Genomic DNA, 24,127 nt, shown 5'->3' on the forward strand with positions numbered 1-24,127 from the left:
ATTAACTATAACATAGAACAAAACACACTCTTTCCCTACTCTTTATTGTCTGCCAGGCGTGCCAAGCTGAGGTAAAATAATTATCTATTTAGTCATGGAGTTCACAGGGGAGGTAACTGAGGAGCGAATCTAACACTAGTCCAGACTGGTTAACTCCCTTAGAAAAGTGTTAACAGGTTAACTCCCTTCGAATTACACTCTGTGTTAGGTCTACACAGGGGAGATAACTGCTGAGTGAACTTACCACTCAAGACCGATTCACTCCCTTATAAAACCACTCTGTGATTGGTGTGCATAGGGGAGATAACTGCTGAGTGAACTAAACACCCAAGACTGGTTAACTCCCTAAAAATTCCACTCTGTGGAGTACTTAGGGGGAAAACTGATGAGTGAAGTAAACACAAATTAAGGCTGGTTCACTCCCTTAAAATCTACTATGTTTAGTATACGCAGGGGAGATAACTAATGAGTGAACTAAACACTACTCAAGACTGGTTCATTTCCTTAGAAATCTACTGTTTTTGGTGTACACAGGGGAGATAACTGATGTGTAACCTAAACACTACTCAAGACTGGTTCACTCCCTTAAAATCTACTCTGGTTGGTATACACAGGGAAGATAACTGATGAGTGAACTAAATACAACTCAAGACTGGTTCACTCCCTTAAAATCTACTCTGATTATTATACACAGGGGAGATAACTAATGAATGAACTAAATACAACTCAAGACTGGTTCACTCCCTTAAAATCTACTCTGATTATTATACACAGGGGAGATAACTAATAAATGAACTAAATACAACTAAAGACTGGTTCACTCCCTTAAAATCTACTCTGGTTAGTATACACAGGGGAGATAACTGATCATGATGTGTGAACTAAAATACTACTCAAGACTGGTTCATTCCCTTAGAAATCTACTGGTTTTGGTGTACACAGGGGAGATAAACTGATGAGTGGACTAAACACTACTCAACCCCTGGTTCACTCCAATTTCCAGTGCAATTGATTTTAAAATGTATGATCCTTCAGGGGATTTAGCAGCTGTGGGCGGATAGATAAATAGATGGACAGATGGATAGACAGACACAGTCATAATTAACAGGCTCCTTCATCTCCGATTACGGGCCTTCGTAGCAATTTATGTTTGTCTTCGGTAAAGACTTAATTGGCAATAAAACCAAAGAAAAAAGTAACAAACCATTACATTTCACACTTCTTTATTCTAACTTCCATTTTTCTGAAACATTCAGCACACATCCTTTCATACCAATCATACTCAACCTCATTCACTAATCACTCACTAACAATTGAAATCAAACATGACATAATATGACATCATATACACCGTGTAGGGAAAAAATAAAGAAATTAAGAGTTTTTGCTCTGATGAAGAAAAGGAAATCTGATGAAGAAAAGGAAAATAATCAGAGTTTTTGCTCTGATGAAGAAAAGGAAACGACATTTTTCTTGATGAAGTTTAGTAAATGGCATGTGTCTGAACTGAATAATTCTATCACTTCATGTAAAGCCTATAAAAACATGAAATTATATTAAGTGCACCAATAGAATATTTGTCTTGATAGCCTCCAAATTTTTTAATGTTAGAGATTCTAAAGTCCATCTGTTCTCACTGAATCCCCTTTCTGGAAGCACTTTTCCAGTTGTCTGTGGCAGATAAATAATGACTGATGTTATTATTTCTCTTTTATCTTGCATCAAACACAATCACTGAATCATTGTTAAGGAAAAACGGAATTGATAATGATTTGAATTATCATGATATTGACTCGACATACACTGCCCTCCAAAAGTTACATATGTTAACATTTGCTGACAATTTATCTAAGAAAACTCTCGAAAAAAAAATTAACGAGTTAGAGAAGGTAAATAGATGATAAATAATATATAGATACTGATGTCTGTATTATAAACATTTACATATTTCTGGACTTAATGTATATTTGTAAAACTGCCATGTAACAGAACTTTTGGAAGGCAGTGAATACCAGGTAATCGCCTTCAATACACAATAATAGAAAGCAATGGGGTGACTTAAAACATGACAAATAGATTTCAAATTATTATTTTTGTCTTCAGAAAAATCAACTCACAGGGACCTGTTATAAATGTAAGATAATAAGATGGACTGTGGTAATTTTCATATACAAAAAAGTGTATCTAACATTTAGTAACAAGTCCCTATGATAAAAGTAAGATAAAGTTTAAGAATTAACAGGGCATCCAGTAGACCCTCAAAAATCTGTTAAGACTCAAAAATCTGTTAAGACTCTTGGGTTTGAGAGTATTTGTTCTATGTTTTGACCCTTCATGTGTTTTATAATTAAAAAGTCAAAGAGTCAACTGGATGTCCTGATTAATACAAATTCCTTCATCAAAGACACTACATATATATGTTTCAAAAGAGAAGACCTTCAATAACAGAAGAAATAGTCAAGATAAACGACATGGAGGGTTCCAATAAAGACAGGAAACCAATCAGGGATATTGGAAAATGGGTAAGTTAGCAGTATAACACCATAGTTAAGGATACTCCTCTTTGTTCTTTTCTTGTACATAATTCTGTATCCACATTCTCTGCATCGGATAGGATCACGAGCCTTGATCTCATTTTCTTGGTGGCATTCTGGAATGTAAAGACAAACCAATGAGTGAAATTATTTTTGAAATCAATCTGTATTACATTAATTTCAACTTTTGTTCTTCTCTTGTTAAGTATAAACTTCAATTGTGTTTCCAGATAATGCTTAGTCACATGACTAAAATACTGTATGGGATTTATAAACGGATCGGATGGGTTTTTTTTTTCAAAATGTTTTGTAGCTTTAGCTGTAGTATACCATACATACCTCCATACATCATCATCATCGTAATGTGGTATGTTCAGTTATATGTATTAAAATTTGTAAATTTCAAATTCGTGTGAATAATATTTTCACAAAACCACTATATATTAAGTCTCAGAAATGTGCTGCCATTCGGACTTGAACCCAAGACACCTGGACATACTGGTAAGTGGCTCTACCGGCTGACGTAAAGGGAAATACCCCCTACTGTGTATCTAGAAGGCGACTCTATTGCTATATATTTACAACTGAACCTGCTACACTACATATAAGTTATCACCTCCACAAATGTAGATCATTGTTGGTTGCTTTCCTGGGACAGCCGTTTTTGCAGTATCATCCTTTGTTTGATCCATCTCGCCAATCTGTAAAAAATATTGAAAAAAAACATCAGTTAAATTACGAACATCTACAGGTATTGATTTTTTAGTAGTGTATATGTTTGTCTAATAAAATGAATGAATCCTTGATGTAAGCACAGGGCCATGTAAAGTTTCTATATGAAAAAATAGCCAGAAATACATATAAAATATTGTAGCAAAAAACTGCGGGAGTTACGTGTAATTACGTATTCCCAGCCCGCAGCCCTCGGTAGATGCCTTCTAGGGTAGCGTCAGGCACCCGCCACAATACCCGAGTTTTGATTAAAGTAGAGTGGGTCGTCGAGTAAAACACAATTCAACGCCGTAATAATGATCCACATGTATTCAGCAAAAATAGCATTTACAGGATACAGTTACAGTTCACAGGATAACCACTCCGCTCTCTCTAGCATAGAAACGTGCACTTAAACAATAGTCCAAACCAGCTAACTCCTGAACTCCATCATTCAAACCAGCAAACATACGAACTCTGTCATTTAACCCAGCTAACACCTGAACTCCGTCATTCAAACAAGCTAACACCTGAACTCCCCGAGCTTCAGTTTCGTGCCCCTTTATACCAAACATGCAGGAGCCCTGCAGGAGCGCTGCAGGAGCACCCCGCTCCTTTGCAGGAGCGGTGGGCTCTGGTTACCAAAATTGACAATAACACTAAAACATAACACTTGGAAAAACGATTAGCCACAAGTAAATGTTGACCATGTGTAATATAGATGTGGACACTGGCAGATTTTCCAGACCGATGTAGCCATTTGTTATAGATAATGGGGATGGGCGGCGATTAATACCTCTCAAATTGGGGGGGCAATAAAATTGAGGGAGCCCCGCAGACGATAAGTGCCAAGGCCGTAGATAATTCATTACTTCACGGATTAAGGGCCCAACGTGTCCCCCATCTAATTACCAGATGTCAACATATAGATGTGCTATAGAAAAACACTAAACAATGATGTAAAGACAAATACTACAGAATATAGAAAAACATAATAGAAAAATAGTACAATATTTTATATGTATTTCTGGCTATTTTTTCAGAAACTATACATGGCCCTGTGATGTAAGGTGCAAGTATTGGATTAATACCACGATGTTTTGAGCTTAATTATATAATGATACTCATTTAAATGATTTTTGCCAAATACTCTCGAGTCGATATTTGAGCACAGAATAGTGAATATGAAAGTAACGTTATGTACACGACTTGTACTCAACATCTTTAAGGTAGCATCTACACCACAAGGTTATCTTCCTATAAAATACAGTGGATATGAATATTGGATTATGATTTCGCGCATATTTTAGGCTATATGACATCCCTTACCGCATTAAATGGAACGATTCTTCTTACAAATCCTGTAGTAATCGCTCACATGTGAGAGTTTACAACCGGAAGTCTCGACACTACCTCTCGCGAGATATAAACACGGCCTTCGGATCTCTCTGGACTTATCAATATTCGTGAGCCAAAAGTCCAGAGACCTTGTGTCAGTTCAATGCTCGCATTTGATTGGTTCTACGGTTTTGGCGACCGATTTGAACAGAAAAATTTATGACAACAACACGAGAGGACGCTACTACGATTATTCCACGAATTAGACGAATGTGATCGATTCGACAACACATTGCCATATTTTTGAGTCCATGTTTCCCCATGAAGTGTTACGATTACCGATATATTTTGCAAATAATCTTTTTCGCTGAAGGTGAGTTTTTCGCCACTTCGAGTCTTTCAACTCCATTCATTTGTGCACTTGTCCTACATAAGCCCAACTTCCCGCTCGCTTGTGTCTAATAATTACGCAAATAACATAATTCCCAATTTTCGCATGACACACTTTAATTGTAATTAACTAAAGAATAGCATTTTAAAAGACAAATTTATTACGAACTGCGCTTGATTTTGATTTCGATTTAAAATAAGGAGGGAATTTGACGTGTCCTAATTATTAATAAAAAGCGCCCGCCCATCCTGCTTTGCCTCTCAGTCGCGATCGTCACACGCAAACGCGATCGGATCTCCAAATGGTACATGTATTTGATAAATTGTTATAATATTTTGTTGTGTGATATGATGATCATAACCTTCACATTGATTTTGATTTAAGACTATTTCATCATTCAAACCCATTATAAATGGTTATCTCTCTGGGTTTGAACTGAAGCCACATGCCATGATCAACAGTTAGCTTTATCATTTGAATGTGCACCTAATCTTCAGCAAATCATATTTAAATCAATGCATCATTTTTCTATCGGAGATTCTCTCCATATAACTTGATAACTATATAATATAAAATTTGATCTTCATTCAACACACTGTAGAACTATATGAACGTGTATTGAAATTTGAAACATGGATGTTTGTCCTTGCTACTTTCAATTTTACTTCTTTTATCAAAATAATAAAATATATGAATTCCAGACATGCTTCTGCCTTCATGGTACTATTGTTTTGTTTGCTCAAATCAGTTTAGCTGCTTTATACTTTAGAAATACAATGATAGCATACATTGGAACATCAGTCAGGGTAAAATTTCTCTGATATTAAATTTGATTGTACTAGTATAGGTATACATAAGCATTCATTCAAATTTTCCATTTTGTTGTTTTCAGCAAGATGTCTGGAATACCAGTAAAAACATTTTACCCACGAATACCCAACAAATCATGTGCAATATCAAACCTAGAGAAAAGACACCAAGCCGACATTGATCTGAGGTTCCGAACCCAGAGTGTTACTAGTACCCCTTACCATAAACTAAACTATGGTCATCATCATTCCTTATCCCCTGTGGATGACAGTGGGTACACGTCCATCACAAGTACTATTAATAATTCTGTTGATCAAGAATTTCAAACACCAATTTCTGGATTTTTCCAACATCCTGGTCGGCAGCTAGCCTTCACTCCACTCAGTCCGGTGCCTTGTGAGAGAACAATTGAATATCATCCATCTTTTTCTGAGGTCAGTAGTCGATTAGACATCCAACATGACAGAGACTGGGAAATTCCTGAGGACAAACCCAAGTTTGATCATTCCTACAGGACTACACCCCAGCACAGACTTAATTTTGATGAGGAAGATGATGAAAGTGATGGCTGTTTTGATGGTAAAAGTGTTTGTGACTCCCAAAATCAAGTCTTGTGGAAGGTGTGGCAGAGAGAAGGGACATCAGTCAATATTGTGTTCCAGAAACGGAGCAAATGTTGACAAATCCACCATATTCTAGACTGAATTTTGAATGTGATAATGTTGAACAATGTGATTGCAAATGTAGTGAGGAACATTATTCCCCAAGCACTAGTCCAGCTCTCATTGCCTCTAGTCTTGCTGACCGTTTTAATGAAGTCCTGCAAAAATTCTCCCCTAAGGAGCCAGATCGATTGATTGGGCGAAAAATGGGACTACTTTGTGTGGACATTGTGTATGAATTGTCAATAAGAAACATTTCTGCTTTATCTGTGATAACCAATTATTTAGATCCGAAAGACCTTTGCAGGTTTGTATTTAAAAAATAACTACCGATATACTTTAAAGATGCTCCAAAGCCGACAGCGCATAAATGATGCCAATCATTTGAACAACAACTGATGTTTAATCATGTTTAAATATGTGTCTAAGATATATTTGGTTTTGGTACATGGTCAATCAGTACTTAATTCCATATAGACCATAGTGCCATGGTATTTTTTCGAGAAGCAATTGATTATTTTCAATCTTAAATTAAAAAAAGAAGCTGAAATTTTTCATTCCCTGTAATGGTGTAAAGTAATTAAAATAAGTTATTTTTGTAACTGAAGAAAACACTAATTCTTCTGCTCTTGTTTTTGATAGAGAAAAAATACCATTCGTCAGCTGTGGAGCATCTTTAAATTAACATTTATAAGTGGTATTTCATATATTGATTTTGGTTGAAAAAATGAAACTATTAATACATTTCATGTAAAATTGATAATCTTAATTCAAATTGAATATTGAAAAAAATAATCTTATTTTCAATTATGATTTCAAACTTTCAATTAAGATTTTTGAAGAAAGGCCATTATAGTTTGAAGTTCATTTCATAATTTGACAGATTTTATTTTCACAGTCTTATATATTATATGTTGTTACATAATATTGTTTTGTAGTTTCTGTCAAGTAAGTGCCACCTGGAAGACTATCTGTGATGGTGACAAAAGAGCGACAAATCGTCGTGTCCAGTTTCTTCAACAACAGCGTGAGGAGGCCCGTGTCAACAATCTGGAGAAGGTCAGTATGTACGGACTAGTAACAGCAACATATGGCAATGTCTATTTCAATTTTCTGGCTGCTAGAGTTTGCCTGTGGTCAGTAAAGTGTAATCAGATGGGATGTGTTTTAAACCATCAGGTATCTTTTGATAGCTGATACTTCAGTGATGTAGCAGTGCAAGAGTTCAAATAATACAAAGACAAAAAATTAATTAAATAACCTTTTTTAGGAAATCTGAAATTAATGGTCTGAGTTTGAAATATTTGCCTGTATTTTGTAGCTGCATTTCTAATTTTGATTAAACTTGCAAGAATATTTTTGTAGACTATAGAATGAAATAAAACCAATGTACCTGTTTTCATCTAGGAAAACTTTGGGAAGCGTCTGGAACATCGCTCAAGCAGAGGTATGACAGATGGAGAGCGAACATTTGGTATGATTCAACTAACGGCACCTTCTTCAAAAAGCAGCACTCCCAGTCCCACTTCAGAGAACCCATTCCAGTCGGTAAGAACATTACATTAACTGTAGACCTATTACCTGGTTATTTTCAAAGTTAGTTATTTTCATGGGCCAAAATTATGAAGAATTAATATATTTTTTACTTAAAATTAGAAGATCAAAGTTTTTTTATTTCATCAAAGTTTGATAAAATTAAAAAAAAAAATTAATTAAATTACTTAGTTTTTACTACCGTATTCGACCCGATAAGCGACCAGGGCGTTTAAAAAATGAAAAGGTGCCAATAAGATGAAGCTATTGAAACCTTTACAATTTTGTACAGTTTTTGTCTTTATTTATGCCTGGGTAATTGAAATCGAGGCTTCAAAATGGGGGAAGGGTGCTTATAGGGACACGGACGCTTATTGGGTTGAATACAGTATTTGACATATCAACTGTGCAATGTGACCATGATAATTTCATGCAGTATCTGTCACCTCTAATTAAAAAGCTATAGGGAAAAATAATGTGTATTTTAGACATCAATATGTCTGTAAAGATTAAACACAATTATCATTTTCCAATTGGGCAGGTTGCATCTTCCCTCAAAAACTATGAATGTCTGCGGAGATGTCCTAAATGTCAGGGTCCATCCAAAGTACTGGAGATTCAAGACCGTGGCATGTGTGTCCAGACTGACTGTGGCTTTGACTTTTGTGTGAAATGTCTCAACAATTTCCACTTTGAGCAAGCGTGTGTACCACCATCTGCTAAACGACCAAAGACTTCTATAGGGAGCAGAAAGAGCAAAAAGAACTTACGACGCTTATAACGGTGCAACTATACTTGCATTGCAAGTCTAAACAAACAACCATGAGAATAGGTGAAATACCCAATTCTCGAGATGTTCAAAAGGTGCTAGCAGACGGAAGGAGAATGGAGCAGCAGATTCGGGAAGCCACAAGAAGAATCTCCAGCGACATGGTCAACAAACTGTCATCATCATCAGATAGAAAGAAGCAATATGATTGTCTGTGCACAATACTGGTACCATCGCCTGCCAGTAACAGGCGAAGTGATTGGCTGAGTACAACAGGAACGCCATCAGCAATATGTTACATGCAACGCCATTGGTGATCTCTAATACAGTTAAATTATGTACTGTAACAACAAGGACACCATCAGCCAAAAGTAACGGACAATTTGATTGGCTATATACATATCACCCAACTGTGTCAGGCAGCATTATTGGCTGTTATATAGCTGAGGGCTTATATAATATACTCTCTAATATATATACATTATAAAATATTGCAGTAAATTAATCTATTAAGAATGTCTTGTTTAAACTGATATATTGATATCTTTTAAAAATACCATTTTCTATAATGTTTTATTACAACCAAGTTTACTTAATTTTCCTAATAAAACAATGAATATACATATTCAACTAGACAACTAGATTGTGTATAGCAGTAATGATTTTCAAAGTTAAAATTAAAAAAAAATAATGATTAAGACAAATGGAAAATTCCGATTGAAATCATTGTTCAATTCTAGCATGATTTTTAAAGGTCTTTTGAAGACAAAATGGCAGTGCATGGAATAGTATGTTGGAGCCCTAGGTCTTTCTATTAAGAAATTAGCATCTTCGATATGTGCAATGTCTATTTTCTATCTATTCTTGGTATAATTATTAATATGTATGTAAAAACCATATTTTGTCAGTTTTTCTTTTTTAAACTTTTTTTATTTTAAACAATGGAAAATGCTTAGCCATCTTTTAAATTATTTTTATTTTAACTTTGCATGAGAATGATCAAGACAATTTTTGATTCATTTCAAACCAACAACAAGGTTTTTCAATTATTCCAATTTCCAAGATATATTTTTGGTGAAAAGTTTTTACTCTATATCATTGTATAGTTTGTATTTCAAAAATACGTTTTTTTTATTTTAATATTAAGAAATGCTTTTGTTTCAAATACGATGGCTTTATATAACAGAAATGAAATTCTTCTGTTCAGATTGTTTTACTGGTTGTATGATTCTACTGGTATCCAAATTAAAATAGAATGGAGTAAATAGGTAAACAGAAGATATTAATACTGAGAATGATTTAAAAAAAAAAATTCAGTGGAAAAATATATGTTTAAACACTTGAAGTATAATAATTAAATGCTCGTTTTGAAAAAATGAAATAAAAAATTCAAATCAAAAATAGCATTAAAACGACACTTTCTGTCCAAATGATAGTAAAATTTTAGTATTAATATATATATTCAATGGATGAAAAGCAATCAGAAAAATAAAATTTAGATAAAAAAAAAGGTTATGTCATAAGTGAAATCTCTGAATCTCTGAAGTATTGTATAATTTGTTAATATGAAATGAATACTCTGAAAACATGGTATACACATTGTATAAAGGTTGTGTATAGTGTATGGTGATACATTGTAGCTATATGGTGGATGATGAATGGGGAGAGAATGTTGTGGCATGTTTGTGTGAAAGGAGAGGATGTATTGATAAAGAATTGTATAAATGTATATAGTTATTCCTATTGCCAAACTTAATGAGACATATCAAAATGTCTGTATACCAAATTGTGTTCAATATATTTTTATACCATATGCTTCATGTCTATTTTTATTAACATGAATGGTGGAAAATAAAGAATTTTAATTTATATTTTAAAACGTTTTTATCCTTTAGAAGTTTTATAGCGATGCAGATATGAGGTCAAATTCAAATGACCTTTACGTTAGCCAATCAAAGTGACAGATTGATGATTATTTACCCCTAGATATAAAGGTCACATTTGCTGCAATTCTAACAAATACATATTCATAAATGTGCACCAATGAACATTCATGATGTACCCAGTAATTCAGTTTTTTGGTCTCTGGTTATTCAAGAGAAAGAGAAAAAAAGTATATAAAGTAGCGTATACATTATACAATGTGAAAAGGAAAAATGGTTGTGTCCTTAAAAACAAGGAGTCTGTTCCAAACATCTTGTTGATTTCTGCCCGAATTTCTGGCAAAACCAATCAAATGAGAGGGACTTGAGAGATAAATTATGATATCACAACATAGTTGGCCTATGAACCCAAGGGTAAATAAACATCAGTACGAGTTACACCTGGGGCTGAGGATGCTGTCTTGGCATCTGTTCTGTATTTGCATATTACCGCACAAAGTTATCTGCCCTAGCTATACAGGAGATAGATTCTTATTGTGACGCATGTTTACAAGTGTAAAAGAGAAAATGATATGATATTTGCTCACAAAATAATGATATCACAATTGATACCTAACTGCAAGGGCAGATAACTTTAATACAGATTTGTTGAAGGGAAGAAAACCCAGACAACAATTGGTGGTGTAAAAGTCACATAGTTTGGTAATCATTAGTCTCCAGAACACAGTTTCTGACTGTAAAACTCAGTAGTGTCAAGGTCATCCCTTCTTCACCAAGGTCACATCTGCTTCATGATCACTTATGGCCAATGGGACTAATTCCCATAGCATGTGATACCTGATAACGTTTTGTGTGGGACTATTGTTTCTATTGGTGATGGAATTACGTCAAAAGATGATAACGCACGCTAACGTCATTTCAGCAGGAAGATCACATAGAGTTACATTCCACAGTGGAGCATAACACAGGGAACTGGCACAAATTTCTTACCAAATCTTAATACAACAATTATATATCTATATAAAAACTGTTACATTCCATCAGCAATTTAGAAACTTGTCCCGCACAAACATTATCTGGTATCACATGGTACACAAATTAGTCCCATTATTTTGTCTTGTCACTGACCTATCATTACAGTTGACAGAGGTTTCATTATCTATTAGGAGCGGCGGTAAAATTGCAATTTCAGGGGGTACATTTCTATACTATCTGTATGCTATCTAACGCCAAAAACACAAATATGTCTGTTTAGGAGGATATTGGCAACAAAAGTAAGGTTGGGAGGATTTTTTTTTTTAGTGTCTTTCACTCTAAAATAATGGCTGGAACCGGAGTCTGAGATTGAAATCTTGACGTTTAATTTTTTTCCATAGAAAAGCGTGGGAAAAAATAGGGTCAGGGGTAAAAAAATTAGGGTCGGTTGGGTAACCCTAAACAGATATATTATTTTTTTGGCCTTATGTAATGTAGCCCAAATCAAGCGGTACCACGGCCAGGTTTTACTGGCTAAGAGTATCGGGAATCAGCTAATACTGAAACTTTTGAGTGGACCTCCAACAGTCCAGAAACCTCACACTCCGGACGGAAATGTTATGGAACAGATTACTGTAACATTACATAATGACTAAGAACTGAAAATTCTGCAGTCTGGAAAATTTGTAATCTGGATGGTTAAGGCTGTAACCAAATGTGTCAAAACTATTGAGGGTTCACTGTACACATGCTGCAAAGGGAATACCACCTGATAACTCTTCACAACTGATTTTCATGGCGACTTTATTTTGTCTTTTTATGCCTACCAACTTTTTCACGACCATCTCATTTCCAAATTTTGAGTCATTTGGCTTTGCTATATCTATGACTAGAAAATTTTTGCGGTATCCTTTTGCTTAAAAAACGCACAAAATTTAATCGCACACATACATAGATTGGTTTTCAGTAATCATTCAACTCCTCTTCTAAACAAATACATGTATCTAACACTAGGAAATCTAATTGGTTTTATTATATAATTTGTTTATACCAATCTATATATGAAAAAATATAATATTTTCAACTATTACACCGACCGTTCAATAAAACCTTGTTATATTGCACGGTTCAAAGTTATATTGCATGCTTCCATGGAAACGTTATATTGCCCGGTTCGAAATGTTATATTGCACGGCTTTAGGAACACCTCTCTGTTATTGTCTAGTTTTTGTAGAAAACTTCCGAGGAATTGCGAGTAACAGGGAGTTACGTTATCATGACGTCACAAAGGTTCACGCTCAATTTCGCGCTTGATTTATAGATCTCGAATCAAGCACGTCATGTAGACGTTTACTGTACCGAATAAAGGACGGTCACGATGAATGTATTAGATCAAAAGGCTGCAAGCAGGTCTAATAATGTGAAAAGAGACAATAAGACATCCAAACCGGAGTTACAACGTGACGTACGTGGGCTATACGTCAATCTTCAATAGGATATTAAGTTTTTTTTCCGTACGGTACGGTGTTGGTGATTTTGTTAAGTGATTGTCGTATTCGTTTTATAAAAAATATTCAACTGAAAAACTGGTGATTATGTAATAAAACAAATATTCCATGGGTTACTGTGCTCTAGTTCATAATATTTACCCCTCGGTGATGGTAATCAACAAATGTTATATTGCACTCGGCCTTTGGCCTCGTGCAATATAACATTTGTTGATTACCATCACCTCGGGTTAAATATTATGAACTAGAGCACAGTAACCCATGAAATATTTGTATAATAGTGTATATTATTGTAGATCTGTATACTGTATACAATGTAATTCTGGGAAAAGGCGTTTCTAAGTTGAGATGACTTGTGCCTTATCCCTATTGTTATGTTGAACAATAAAAATATGTTTAAATCAAACTCATTACACATTCATTCCATTTGATTTATTGTTTTGTTCTTGAATAAAAACCTTTTATTTGTAACTGATGACTGAGAACATGTCACATTTCTACTTTTGAGTTTTATAAGAAATTTTTGAGTGAAAGTTCTAACTTTCAAAATGTGAGCTAGAAAAAATAGTTATTAAGATATGCAAAACAAAGCAAAAACTACTACATCCATTCTCACAGACTCGCATAATATGCTTTCATTTAATGAATTCAAAAATTCATTCGTTTTCAATGAAGTTGACCTTTGAAATATTCATATGATTAACCTTTATAGGTCAGCTGATTCCTGTCCACTGTAATGAGGTGTACTGTATGCGAGAATCATTGTCCAATGAACACAGCACTACTGTCTTTTTGACATTTGACCCCAGTCTTCCCATAGTGATGAGGTCCAGAGAGGTCAAAGGTTTTTCATGTTCCAAACATATGGCAACATAATGAGAGTGAAATTTACTAGGATCCCCTGTAAAACAGAAAAAAAAAATCATAAAAAGATTGCATAACTTGGATATTGTATAGATAACACCCTTCAGTATATATACAAATATTTTACTTTTACTACATGTGTATAGAGGTGAAAATGTAAAGGCCAGACAGGGGTTCACACCCAAGACCTACGTGTGTATAGAGGTAAAAATGTAACTGACAGATTGGGCTTCACACCCGAGACCTACCTGTGTAAAGAGGTGAAAATGTAACAGCCAGACTGGGGTTCACACTCGAGACCTACATGTGTATAGAGGTGAAAATGTAACAGCCAGACTGGGGTTCACACCCGAGACCTACGTGTGTATAGAGGTGAAAATGTAACAGCCAGATTGGGGTTCACACCCGAGAACTACATGTGTATAGATGTAAAAATGTAACAGCCAGACTGGGGTTCACACCCGAGACCTACATGTGTATAGAGGTGAAAATGTAACGGCCAGACTGGGGTTCACACCCGAGAACTACGTGTGTATAGAGGTAAAAATGTAACAGCCAGATTGGGGTTCACACCCCAGACCTATGTGTGTATAGAGGTGAAAATGTAACTGCCAGATTGGGGTTCACACCCCAGACCTACGTGTGTATAGAGGTGAAAATGTAACTGCCAGACAGGGGTTCACACCCGAGACCTATGTGTGTATAGAGGTGAAAATGTAACGGCCAGATTGGGGTTCACACCCGAGACCTACGTGTGTATAGTGGTGAAAATGTAACGGCCAGACTGGGGTTCACCCCTGAGACCTACCGGTACATGTGTATAGAGGTGAAAATGTAACTGCCAGATTGGGCTTCACACCCGAGACCTACGTGAGTATAGAGGTGAAAATGTAACGGCCAGATTGGGGTTCACACCCGAGACCTACGTGTGTATAGAGGTGAAAATGTAACGGCCAGACTGGGGTTCATACCCGAAACCTACGTGTGTATAGAGGTGAAAATGTAACGGCCAGACTGGGGTTCATACCCGAGACCTACGTGTGTATAGAGGTGAAAATGTAACTGCCAGATTGGGCTTCACACCCGAGACCTACGTGTGTATAGAGGTGAAAATGTAACGGCCAGACTGGGGTTCACACCCGAGACCTACGTGAGTATAGAGGTGAAAATGTAACGGCCAGATTGGGGTTCACACCCGAGACCTACGTGTGTATAGAGGTGAAAATGTAACGGCCAGACTGGGGTTCACACCCGAGACCTACCTGTACATGTGTATAGAGGTGGAAATGTAACTGCCAGATTGGGCTTAACACCCGAGACCTACGTGTGTATAGAGGTGAAAATGTAACAGCCAGACTGGGGTTCACACCCCAGACCTACGTGAGTATAGAGGTGAAAATGTAACGGCCAGATTGGGGTTCACACTCGAGACCTACGTGTGTATAGAGGTGAAAATGTAACGGCCAGACTGGGGTTCATACCCGAGACCTACGTGTGTATAGAGGTGAAAATGTAACAACCAGACTGGGGTTCATACCCGAGACCTACGTGTGTATAGAGGTGAAAATGTAACGGCCAGACTGGGGTTCATACCCGAGACCTACGTGTGTATAGAGGTGAAAATGTAACGGCCAGACTGGGGTTCATACCCGAGACCTACGTGTGTATAGAGGTGAAAATGTAACAGCCAGATTGGGCTTCACACCCGAGACCTACGTGAGTATAGAGTGAAAATGTAACAGCCAGATTGGGGTTCACACCCGAGACCTACGTGTGTATAGAGGTGAAAATGTAACGGCCAGACTGGGGTTCATACCCGAGACCTACGTGTGTATAGAGGTGAAAATGTAACGGCCAGACTGGGGTTCATACCCGAGACCTACGTGTGTATAGAGGTGAAAATGTAACAGCCAGATTGGGCTTCACACCCGAGACCTACGTGTGTATAGAGGTGAAAATGAAACGGCCAGACTGGGGTTCACACCCGAGACCTACGTGTGTATAGAGGTGAAAATGTAACAGCCAGATTGGGCTTCACACCCGAGACCTACGTGTGTATAGAGGTGAAAATGTAACAGCCAGATTGGGCTTCACACCCGAGACCTACGTGTGTAAAGAGGTGAAAATGTAACTCCCAGATTGGGCTTCACACCCGAGACCTACGTGTGTATAGAGGTGAAAATGTAACAGCCAGATTGGGGTTCACACCCGAGATCTACGTGTGTATAGAGGTGAAAATGTAACGGCCAGACTGGGGTTCACACCCGAGACCTACGTGTGTAAAGAGGTAAAAATGTAACAGCCAGATTGGGGTTCACACCCAAGACCTACGTGTGTATAGAGGTGAAAATGTAACGGCCAGACTGGGGTTCATACCCGAGACCTACGTGTGTATAGAGGTGAAAATGTAACAGCCAGATTGGGGTTCACACCCGAGACCTACGTGTGTATAGAGGTGAAAATGTAACGGCCAGACTGGGGTTCACACCCGAGACCTACGTGTGTATAGAGGTGAAAATGTAACGGCCAGACTGGGGTTCACACCCGAGACCTACGTGTGTATAGAGGTAAAAATGTAACGGCCAGATTGGGGTTCACACCCGAGATCTACGTGTGTATAGAGGTGAAAATGTAATGGCCAGACTGGGGTTCACACCCGAGACCTCCAAACACTGGATGCTCTAGTGACTGAGCTGTCTGGGCACATAAAGATATTACCTGGGATCAAATAAGCTTAACTGATATCTAGCATTTGCCATATAGCATTGATAACTTTTGTGACATTGTAATCTTAGTAAATTACTAGCTGCAATACACCTTTGCCTAAAATATCTTTTGTTTGATCAGTTAAGCATTAAACTATAAAACTGGAAAGTGGATTGGTCACCAGACACAGTGCTAGCCACCAGGTGCAATAGCAAATATAGACCTCACCGCCCGAGGTGAGGACCAAGATGCATTAGCTATGTGGCAACTACTAGTACCCACAGTCACATCTAGCAGAGGCGATAGCCAATTGGTTGCTGATTGGGCCAGCCAGCGCACCTCTGGTGGACGTTATGGAAAGCGCCAAAATGTATGAGAAAAGAGGATCCACCTGATGATGGAACCCGCCAGCATTGGAGTCATTCAGTGTATTAAGGTACAGTATACTGGAGGTCCAGGGTTTGATTCTTAGGACAGACATTCATATTAATTTAATTAGTTAATATGTCTGACATTCTAACACTAGTCCTCCATCTCTGGGTCACAGTAGCTGAGTAGTTAAGGTGTCTGACATTTTACCACTAGCCATCCATATCTGTGTTACATTGACTGAGTTGTTAAGGTGCCTGACATTCTAACACTAGCCCTCCATCTCTGGGTTACATTGACTGAGTAGTTGCGGTGTCTGACATTCTAACACTAGCCCTCCATCTCTGGGTTACATTGACTGAGTAGTTAAGGTGTCTGACATTCTACCATTATCTCTTCTCCCTTAATTAATAAAACAAAATTGACAACTTTTTCAACCATTTAATGAGATCTACCAAAAACATTGTTTTTTCTTTAAATATGATTAGTTTGGTTTGGTTTAAAATCCTAATAACAGCCAGGTTTATTTCAGGAAATTCCAGTTTATGCAGATGGAGAGTACTTTGAGAAAAACCACAGACCTATGGTCGATACCTTGTAACTCTTAGCAGGGTTGGGGTCAATTACATTGCAATGTAATTAATTACAATTACAATTACTTGGTCAAAACTCAATTACAATTACAATTACAATTACTCAGTTTTGTAAATGTAATTAATTACAATTACAATTACATTCAAAAAGTAATTAATTACAATTACACATTACATTTTCTTAAGATGTTTATTTTTACAAATATATACACAATTGTATAGTATATAAGTCACTATCAGTAAGTTCTGATAGAACATATGCTTCACAAGTTACAATTGAGTATTGGTAGGGTGTACGTGTATTAGTTTTACATGTGCATTTTTATTAGACCTAGGTCAAATAAAAAATGTACATTTAAAACTTTTTAGACTCTGATGATGATAAAATGCAATTTAAAAAATATGATGGTACCAGGTATTCATATTTATAAATTGCATTTTATCATCATCAGAGTCTGAAAATTATCATCAGACATATATGCATTCTGTTTCTGTCTGGTCGGAATACTTTGCCAGCAACACTAAATAATCTCTCTACTGGAGCTGGTAAAATACACAAATGTGGAAATCTGCAAGAATTATCTTTCCGGAACTTAAATGGGTCCCAACATCTCTCTGTGCAATATTCACCAATGTACCCGTAGGTGTCTACTTCATTGGATTTAAGAGTTGTGTCTCTTTCGTGAGGGTGTAGTGGAATGAACTGAAAAAGTCTTCTAGCTGTTTTAATTTTCTTGGCAGGGGCGGTTGAAGACTAATCTGAGCTATCATCTATATTTTTGCCTTCATTAGATATGCTAATTAGGTGATCAACATGTATATATAGGTGTTATATAAGCAAGACCTTTGTGATTTGTAATCACAGGCTATGTGTTCACAACTCACACCTGTATATATTGCCTCAGGAGAAAACTACAGGTAAAAAGAGGTACAAGTGTAGGGTATACTATGGTCACTGCCTCACATATGTAACCTGTTTAAATTTCTATATAGCCAAATAAATGTCTTACATTCATTAATTTTAGTATTAGACATTAGTAAATATATATATGTAATTGAAAAGTAATTGAAATGTAATTGTTAATTACACATTTTTAGAATTGTAATTAATTACAATTACCACCCAGGTTTATTTCAGATATTCCAGGTTATGCAGATGGAGAGTACTTAGAGAAAAAACCACAGACCTGTGGTCGATACCTTGTAACTCTAAGGATTCAAAATCGCAACACAGAGGTGGAGGGCTTGTGGTAATATATTGGGACATGTCAAGCACTCGAGGCCCAGAAAACTCAATAGAATTTCATATAAATAACAATTAAAATTTATTTCATCTCAGTTTTACAATATTTACCTGGGTAGACAAGGAAATCTCCTCCAAACTTAGCACCTGAGGTAAGGTAATATCCTTTCTCCCATAAATCCTGAAAAACATGGCTGCGTGTCTTTTCTAAAATTGTTGATGGGAAATTCCAGGGCACTGTAGCATCTTCTTCATTCTCTTTTTTCCATGGAGATTCTTACAAAAAAGAATATGATATTGAAATATCACATTATCCATCAATGCTTGTAATATTGCATTTTCTGTTTACATATTGTCCAAATTCTGATTTCAATACAGATCCTTATTATCTCTACGTTTGATAAGAGGATCTGACAACAGCCCATTAGGGGTCACATTCTGGTGACCTTTGGAAATGGCCAATCAAATTGCTGCTGCCAGAATCTTGTCTGGGGACGAAACAGTTTGAAAAAGCTCTCGGTATTAAATGCATTTAATCTGTTGTACATGCGATATAAAGATCATCCAAAGAAGACCCCTTATGGGATTTTGTCAGATCCTCTTTTGAATGGAGTGGATATAAGGATCTGTATTTTAATCATACTGCTTGTTTTGTTAATCAGTCATCAGCGTAATATTAAGTTGGTTAGATAATCAGAATCCTTTACATTTACATCATGTATTCAGGCTTATCAAACACAAATATATGTGTTTGAAAATTGGATTGATATTCCAGATCTACATCAGATGTTTATAGTTCATGGTATTTATTTCCTAAGTTGGCCCTGCAGGTAGGGCGTTAGAATTGTACCTGCTGCCCCTATTGCATGGTCGTAAATGGCGACTAAATTTAGGATCTAATCTTTTCTCTTCTTCCTAACTGATTTTATGTTTCCTATTGCCTCCCTTGGCACCGCCTCACTTTTGGCCTTAATTTGAACATTTGCCCCTGTGAGGTAGGCTCAGGGTTCTATCCCCTGGCCGAGAACACCAAAGACTTTAATAGTGGTAGTTTCTGCTCCTGCTTAGTGCTCAACAAACAGGGAGTGGGACAACTGGTTCACCCGTTGTCAGTATAATGTGACCGGGTGAGGTGTGTTGCTTGGTGTCTTTGACGGCATGCTTCAGTGACATAGCACTATAAAAAGGGCAACAGGCCCACTATACAAGAAATACAACACGAACATACAGCAGTCTACCAAAACATGCACCTGGCACTTCACACATGTTACACACTTCATACATGGGAGGTTGTCCTTACATGACCCTGGCTGTTAATACGACATTAAAACAATCAAACAAACAAACAAACAAAAGTACTAGAGTATCCCTCAATACCACAATTAAACTTCTACCAATATTCTATATTTGCATTTTTCAGATGCGAGTAGGTATTGATAATGACATTGTGTGTTTAAGGACAAAACAATGTGAGTTTTGCTCATAAAATAATGACATCACAATGGCTACCTACCAACAAGGGAGGCAACTATGTAATGTGCAAATACAGAATAACTTACCGGTAAACAGCTGCACCAAGGCATGACTTCGTGGTAAGTGAGGAATCGGAATACTGTCTACATCAACTGTTATTTCATCATCTAACTCTGACTCATCAACTTCTTCTCCTGCTTTTTTCTTTTCTTCTAATTCCTTCTTTCTTTTTGTTTTCTTTCCTTCTATGATTTTTGGAAGATTTTGTTTTATTTCATCTTTTCTATCCTCTCGAAAAAGTTGGACCTAAAAAACCACGAGGATTCTTCTCATTTAATCAGTTTTTGTTTTCTTTTGTAAATCAACTTTCAGAAATTGCAATATGTGAGAAAATGACAAACGAACTGAGGCAGCGTAAGTATCTGACGATAGGTATAAAGGTGATTTGTTTATTCTCAAATCTATACAGTAGATTTGTTTTCAGCAACCAACAAGGGGAGGTAATCCCCATATTAACTTTACCTGTTCTTTATAGTTCTTTTCACATAGTTGGTGATATTCCTCAATTTGTTGTTGTGATGGAGTTTCCAGTGGATTATCTCCCTTTACCAGTACTCCAATACCTGTGATATACCACAAACAAGATGTGATTAACATTTGAGAGCAGTCAATACTTAGTCCATTAGACTTCTTGGATTCTCTAAAACCTACAATGTCTGTCCTTCAATACTATGGTCAGGGACATCTGTTGTATACAAAATGTCAACTTAATCATCTGGATAGCATTTACTTGCAGTGTTTTTCCTGGGCATTTTGGGAAATTGCCACCTGGTGAAAATTGGGAAATTTTGTGCGATAAAAGTAAGAAATTAATAATTTTAACGGTGTTTATGCAAATGTTGGAAAAGGTAGAAATAAACAATTATCGTTCTCTAAGAATCAAGTGTAAGAATGTATACTAAAATACAACGGTCAGACTTGGGATTTGCGGATTTTTTTTGTTTTGTTCACACAAAACAGGTGTCAACTATAAGGTCAACGCCTTATTGAGATCAATATATAGGCAGGAAAAACACTGACTTGATTTATGTTGAAACAAGGATTTATAAGTGAGAAGGATTTGTGACTGTCTCTTTACATTACTAAACACCACGCGAGACGCCTATGAACCGGGAATAAAAACCGTTTTTCAAACTCTTGTCTTACGAGTCAAACGAAAATACTTGTAAAGTTTAATTTATTTCGAGTGCTTTAAAGACGGAATAAACTTAAAAATTTCGTTCAAAAAGAGTTCGACAGCTCATGAAATGACGGGCCGCCATTGTACCCTCGCACCCGCAAGGCTAATCAAAGGCTGCGCCGGCGGATATCAGGAAAATCAGTCGTCGCTAACCGTCACGGTGTTAGCGCCTGCCTTGGATCCCCATAAGATCAGGGCTTATTTGTTCAAAAGGAGATTATTGGTGGGCTTATCACAGTTTAAAGACACACATTTTTTTCAATTCAAGATGAAATAGTTTCTTGTAATACTAACTTTTTAAAAAGATTCTCAACAGCTCCATACTTTCCATACATGCAGATTTTAGTGAAGATATAATTACAGGTTTTACTGCTTATGAGAAATGAAAAATTTCACGTATAACTGGGCCCAGATTTTTGCACTTTAATATCTAGATTTCTATTGATTTAGAAGTTCACTCTAGTGATTTTACCTTTATTTACTAGTAAAGTAACTTCCTCTGGCATCAAGTACAGTGGCAACCCTAAAAAATTATTCTGTCTCGGAAATCTTGGCAAACATCCAATTTGGTTTCCAATAATTCTCACTTCATCCCTCAAGTAGGATGCATCTGGAAAGAAGTGAAAAGAACATTTTCTTAGAAGTTGATTTATGTTATACATATACCTTCTGTCTTTAATAAAACCTTAATCATAATTTGAATTGTTGCATATTACCTGTGGACAGGTTGAAAATCCATTATTAAAGTAATGCTTTCCTGTTCTCATTAATGATATCAGACAGGCAAAATTTCCTAATATGAAGCTGACTCTGGGGGTCGATGTTCAGTCTAGTGATGGGAATCGGTTTCATTTTCATAATTGATCATCAGAATGTCAAAATCGATGGATTATAGATTATAATCCGTTTTCAAATTCAGGAAATAATTGCTCTATTTATTGGAATTAAACACTTGAATGTTCAAAAACTGGTGAGAAAAACTATGAATATCACTTGAATCATAGGGTGATAGTGTGGTAAGAAAGCATGTCCACTGCGATTGACTATTAATGCGTCATGATGGATACTGTACTGTATGGGAACAATGTCTGTAGGGTAATAAAAATGGGCTAATAATATTCAGTAGAAGTATGATAAACAAATGTTTCATGACACAAATCTTAAGATTTTGGACCAATTTCTTAATAGATGATCTATTTATTTATTTATTTATTTTTTTACTAATTTTTCTATTTTTTTTTTTTTTTTTTTTTTTGATTATTGGCCCTCTTCCAAATGTAAAATACCCATGTTTTTTTGGAAATTCCTCAGGTTGACTTTCACAATAGCCTGGGTGTCCAAAACAAATCAAAAGAAAAGGCCAAAATAAAGGAAGCTGAAATATTTTACGAAATTGTCAAACTACTAAAATACTTGCCCAAAAGTAAAACTGAAACAAATTGCTTGAAATAAATCAAGTTTTCAGTAATTTTTGTTTTATTTGACAAATTTTAATTTTCACAATTTTGGTCGGTATCGCGATTATTTTCACAATTCTGAAGGCCCAGGCCCCATTGACTCAAAAGTGAGAGAGAGACCTGGACTGGATATATTAAAGTGAATTTCTGCCTGGCCAAAAATATCTTACCTGAAACGAGCAGAAAAGTCAATTTTACATTACTTGAACTTTAAGTTATATTCTGGTCAATTTCAGGTGAAATTCTGGTATATATTCTTGCCAATTTCAGGTAAAGCTCAGGTCAAATTTGTGTGAAATTCTAGTAAATTGCAGATTCGATTGTTAACATAACTGTTCTGCTCGTTTTAAATAAATTCTACCAGAAAAAATACTTGAGCAGAAACATGTTTGAATTTCACATACGGAAATTGGCCAAAATTTCTGTCAAGTGAAGATTTCTGAAATTCAGGTTAGATATTAAATTTGGCAGGTTGTGTATGTGACTATGTGATAGTTAATTTTGTCATTTTTCTCCTTTAAAATGTAACAAGGAGCGACCGTATCCTTGGAAGATTATTGTTCTAGCTGAAACATAAAAATAAAACGGATGAATGTAGGCTGTAATCAGTTTTCGATAATTTTAGCACAAACAATTACCTTCAGCGTTCCATACCAAAACGTTGTCATTGCACACGAATAGTCGGATTCGTTGTCTTTCGTCCATTTGAATTTCAAGATATCTACTTTAATTATCCAGCATTTCTGGTTTCTCTGTAAACACCGTCAAAAAATCGGTCTTTTTCTTCTCAAAAACTTTCCATGGTCGCGGCCATATTTGTTTCTGAAGTGATACGCTAGTATTACATTTAAAACAGAAAAGAAAAAATAATATGATAAAAATATTTTATACTTTATTTGTATATATTAATCATTGTTTAATCAGAAAAATATTTTAAATCATACAAATGATAAATTTTATATTTTTCAGATATCAATCAACACTACATTATCGTGACTTTACTTTTCGGAAGTCCTTTAGCTTTATCATTAGAAACAATGAGAAATAATCCGAGGAAATCCGAAAAGT

The 24,127-nt window shown here is 36.1% G+C and overlaps 1 protein-coding gene and 1 pseudogene across 2 annotated transcripts; one reads left to right on the top strand and one right to left on the bottom strand.

The window, feature by feature from the left end:
* Window positions 1–3,151: 3,151 nt before the first annotated feature.
* Window positions 3,152–23,874, bottom strand: LOC138308448 (tRNA-splicing endonuclease subunit Sen34-like). Of its 2 annotated transcripts, XM_069249431.1 has the most exons (7): window positions 23,698–23,874; window positions 22,075–22,212; window positions 20,885–20,985; window positions 20,449–20,668; window positions 19,001–19,165; window positions 13,819–14,015; window positions 3,152–3,235 (listed from the first exon to the last, which is right to left on the bottom strand). In XM_069249431.1, the coding sequence occupies exons 1-6, from the start codon at window positions 23,762–23,764 to the stop codon at window positions 13,828–13,830; spliced, it is 879 nt and encodes a 292-aa protein (XP_069105532.1). In that variant the 5' UTR covers window positions 23,765–23,874; the 3' UTR covers window positions 3,152–3,235; window positions 13,819–13,827. The 2 variants fall into 2 exon arrangements, with proteins under 2 accessions (XP_069105532.1, XP_069105531.1); XM_069249430.1 differs by lacking the exon at window positions 3,152–3,235 and having other exon boundaries at window positions 13,532–14,015.
* Window positions 4,643–8,675, top strand: LOC138308447 (uncharacterized; annotated as a pseudogene).
* Window positions 23,875–24,127: the final 253 nt, after the last annotated feature.

The sequence above is a fragment of the Argopecten irradians genome, chromosome 15 (genome assembly GCF_041381155.1).
Source record: "Argopecten irradians isolate NY chromosome 15, Ai_NY, whole genome shotgun sequence".
Classification (NCBI taxonomy): domain Eukaryota; kingdom Metazoa; phylum Mollusca; class Bivalvia; order Pectinida; family Pectinidae; genus Argopecten; species Argopecten irradians.

Bases quoted from the DNA above. Each gene is read 5' to 3' on its own strand.
- LOC138308448 (XM_069249431.1), bottom strand. From the start codon at position 23,764: ATGGACGAAAGACAACGAATCCGACTATTCGTGTGCAATGACAACGTT. The intron at 22,213-23,697 runs GTAATTGTTTGT...ACTTCTTTCCAG, and splicing joins TTTGGTATGGAACGCTGAAG to ATGCATCCTACTTGAGGGAT. The intron at 14,016-19,000 runs GTAAATATTGTA...TCTGTTTTACAG, and splicing joins AGATTTCCTTGTCTACCCAG to GGGATCCTAGTAAATTTCAC.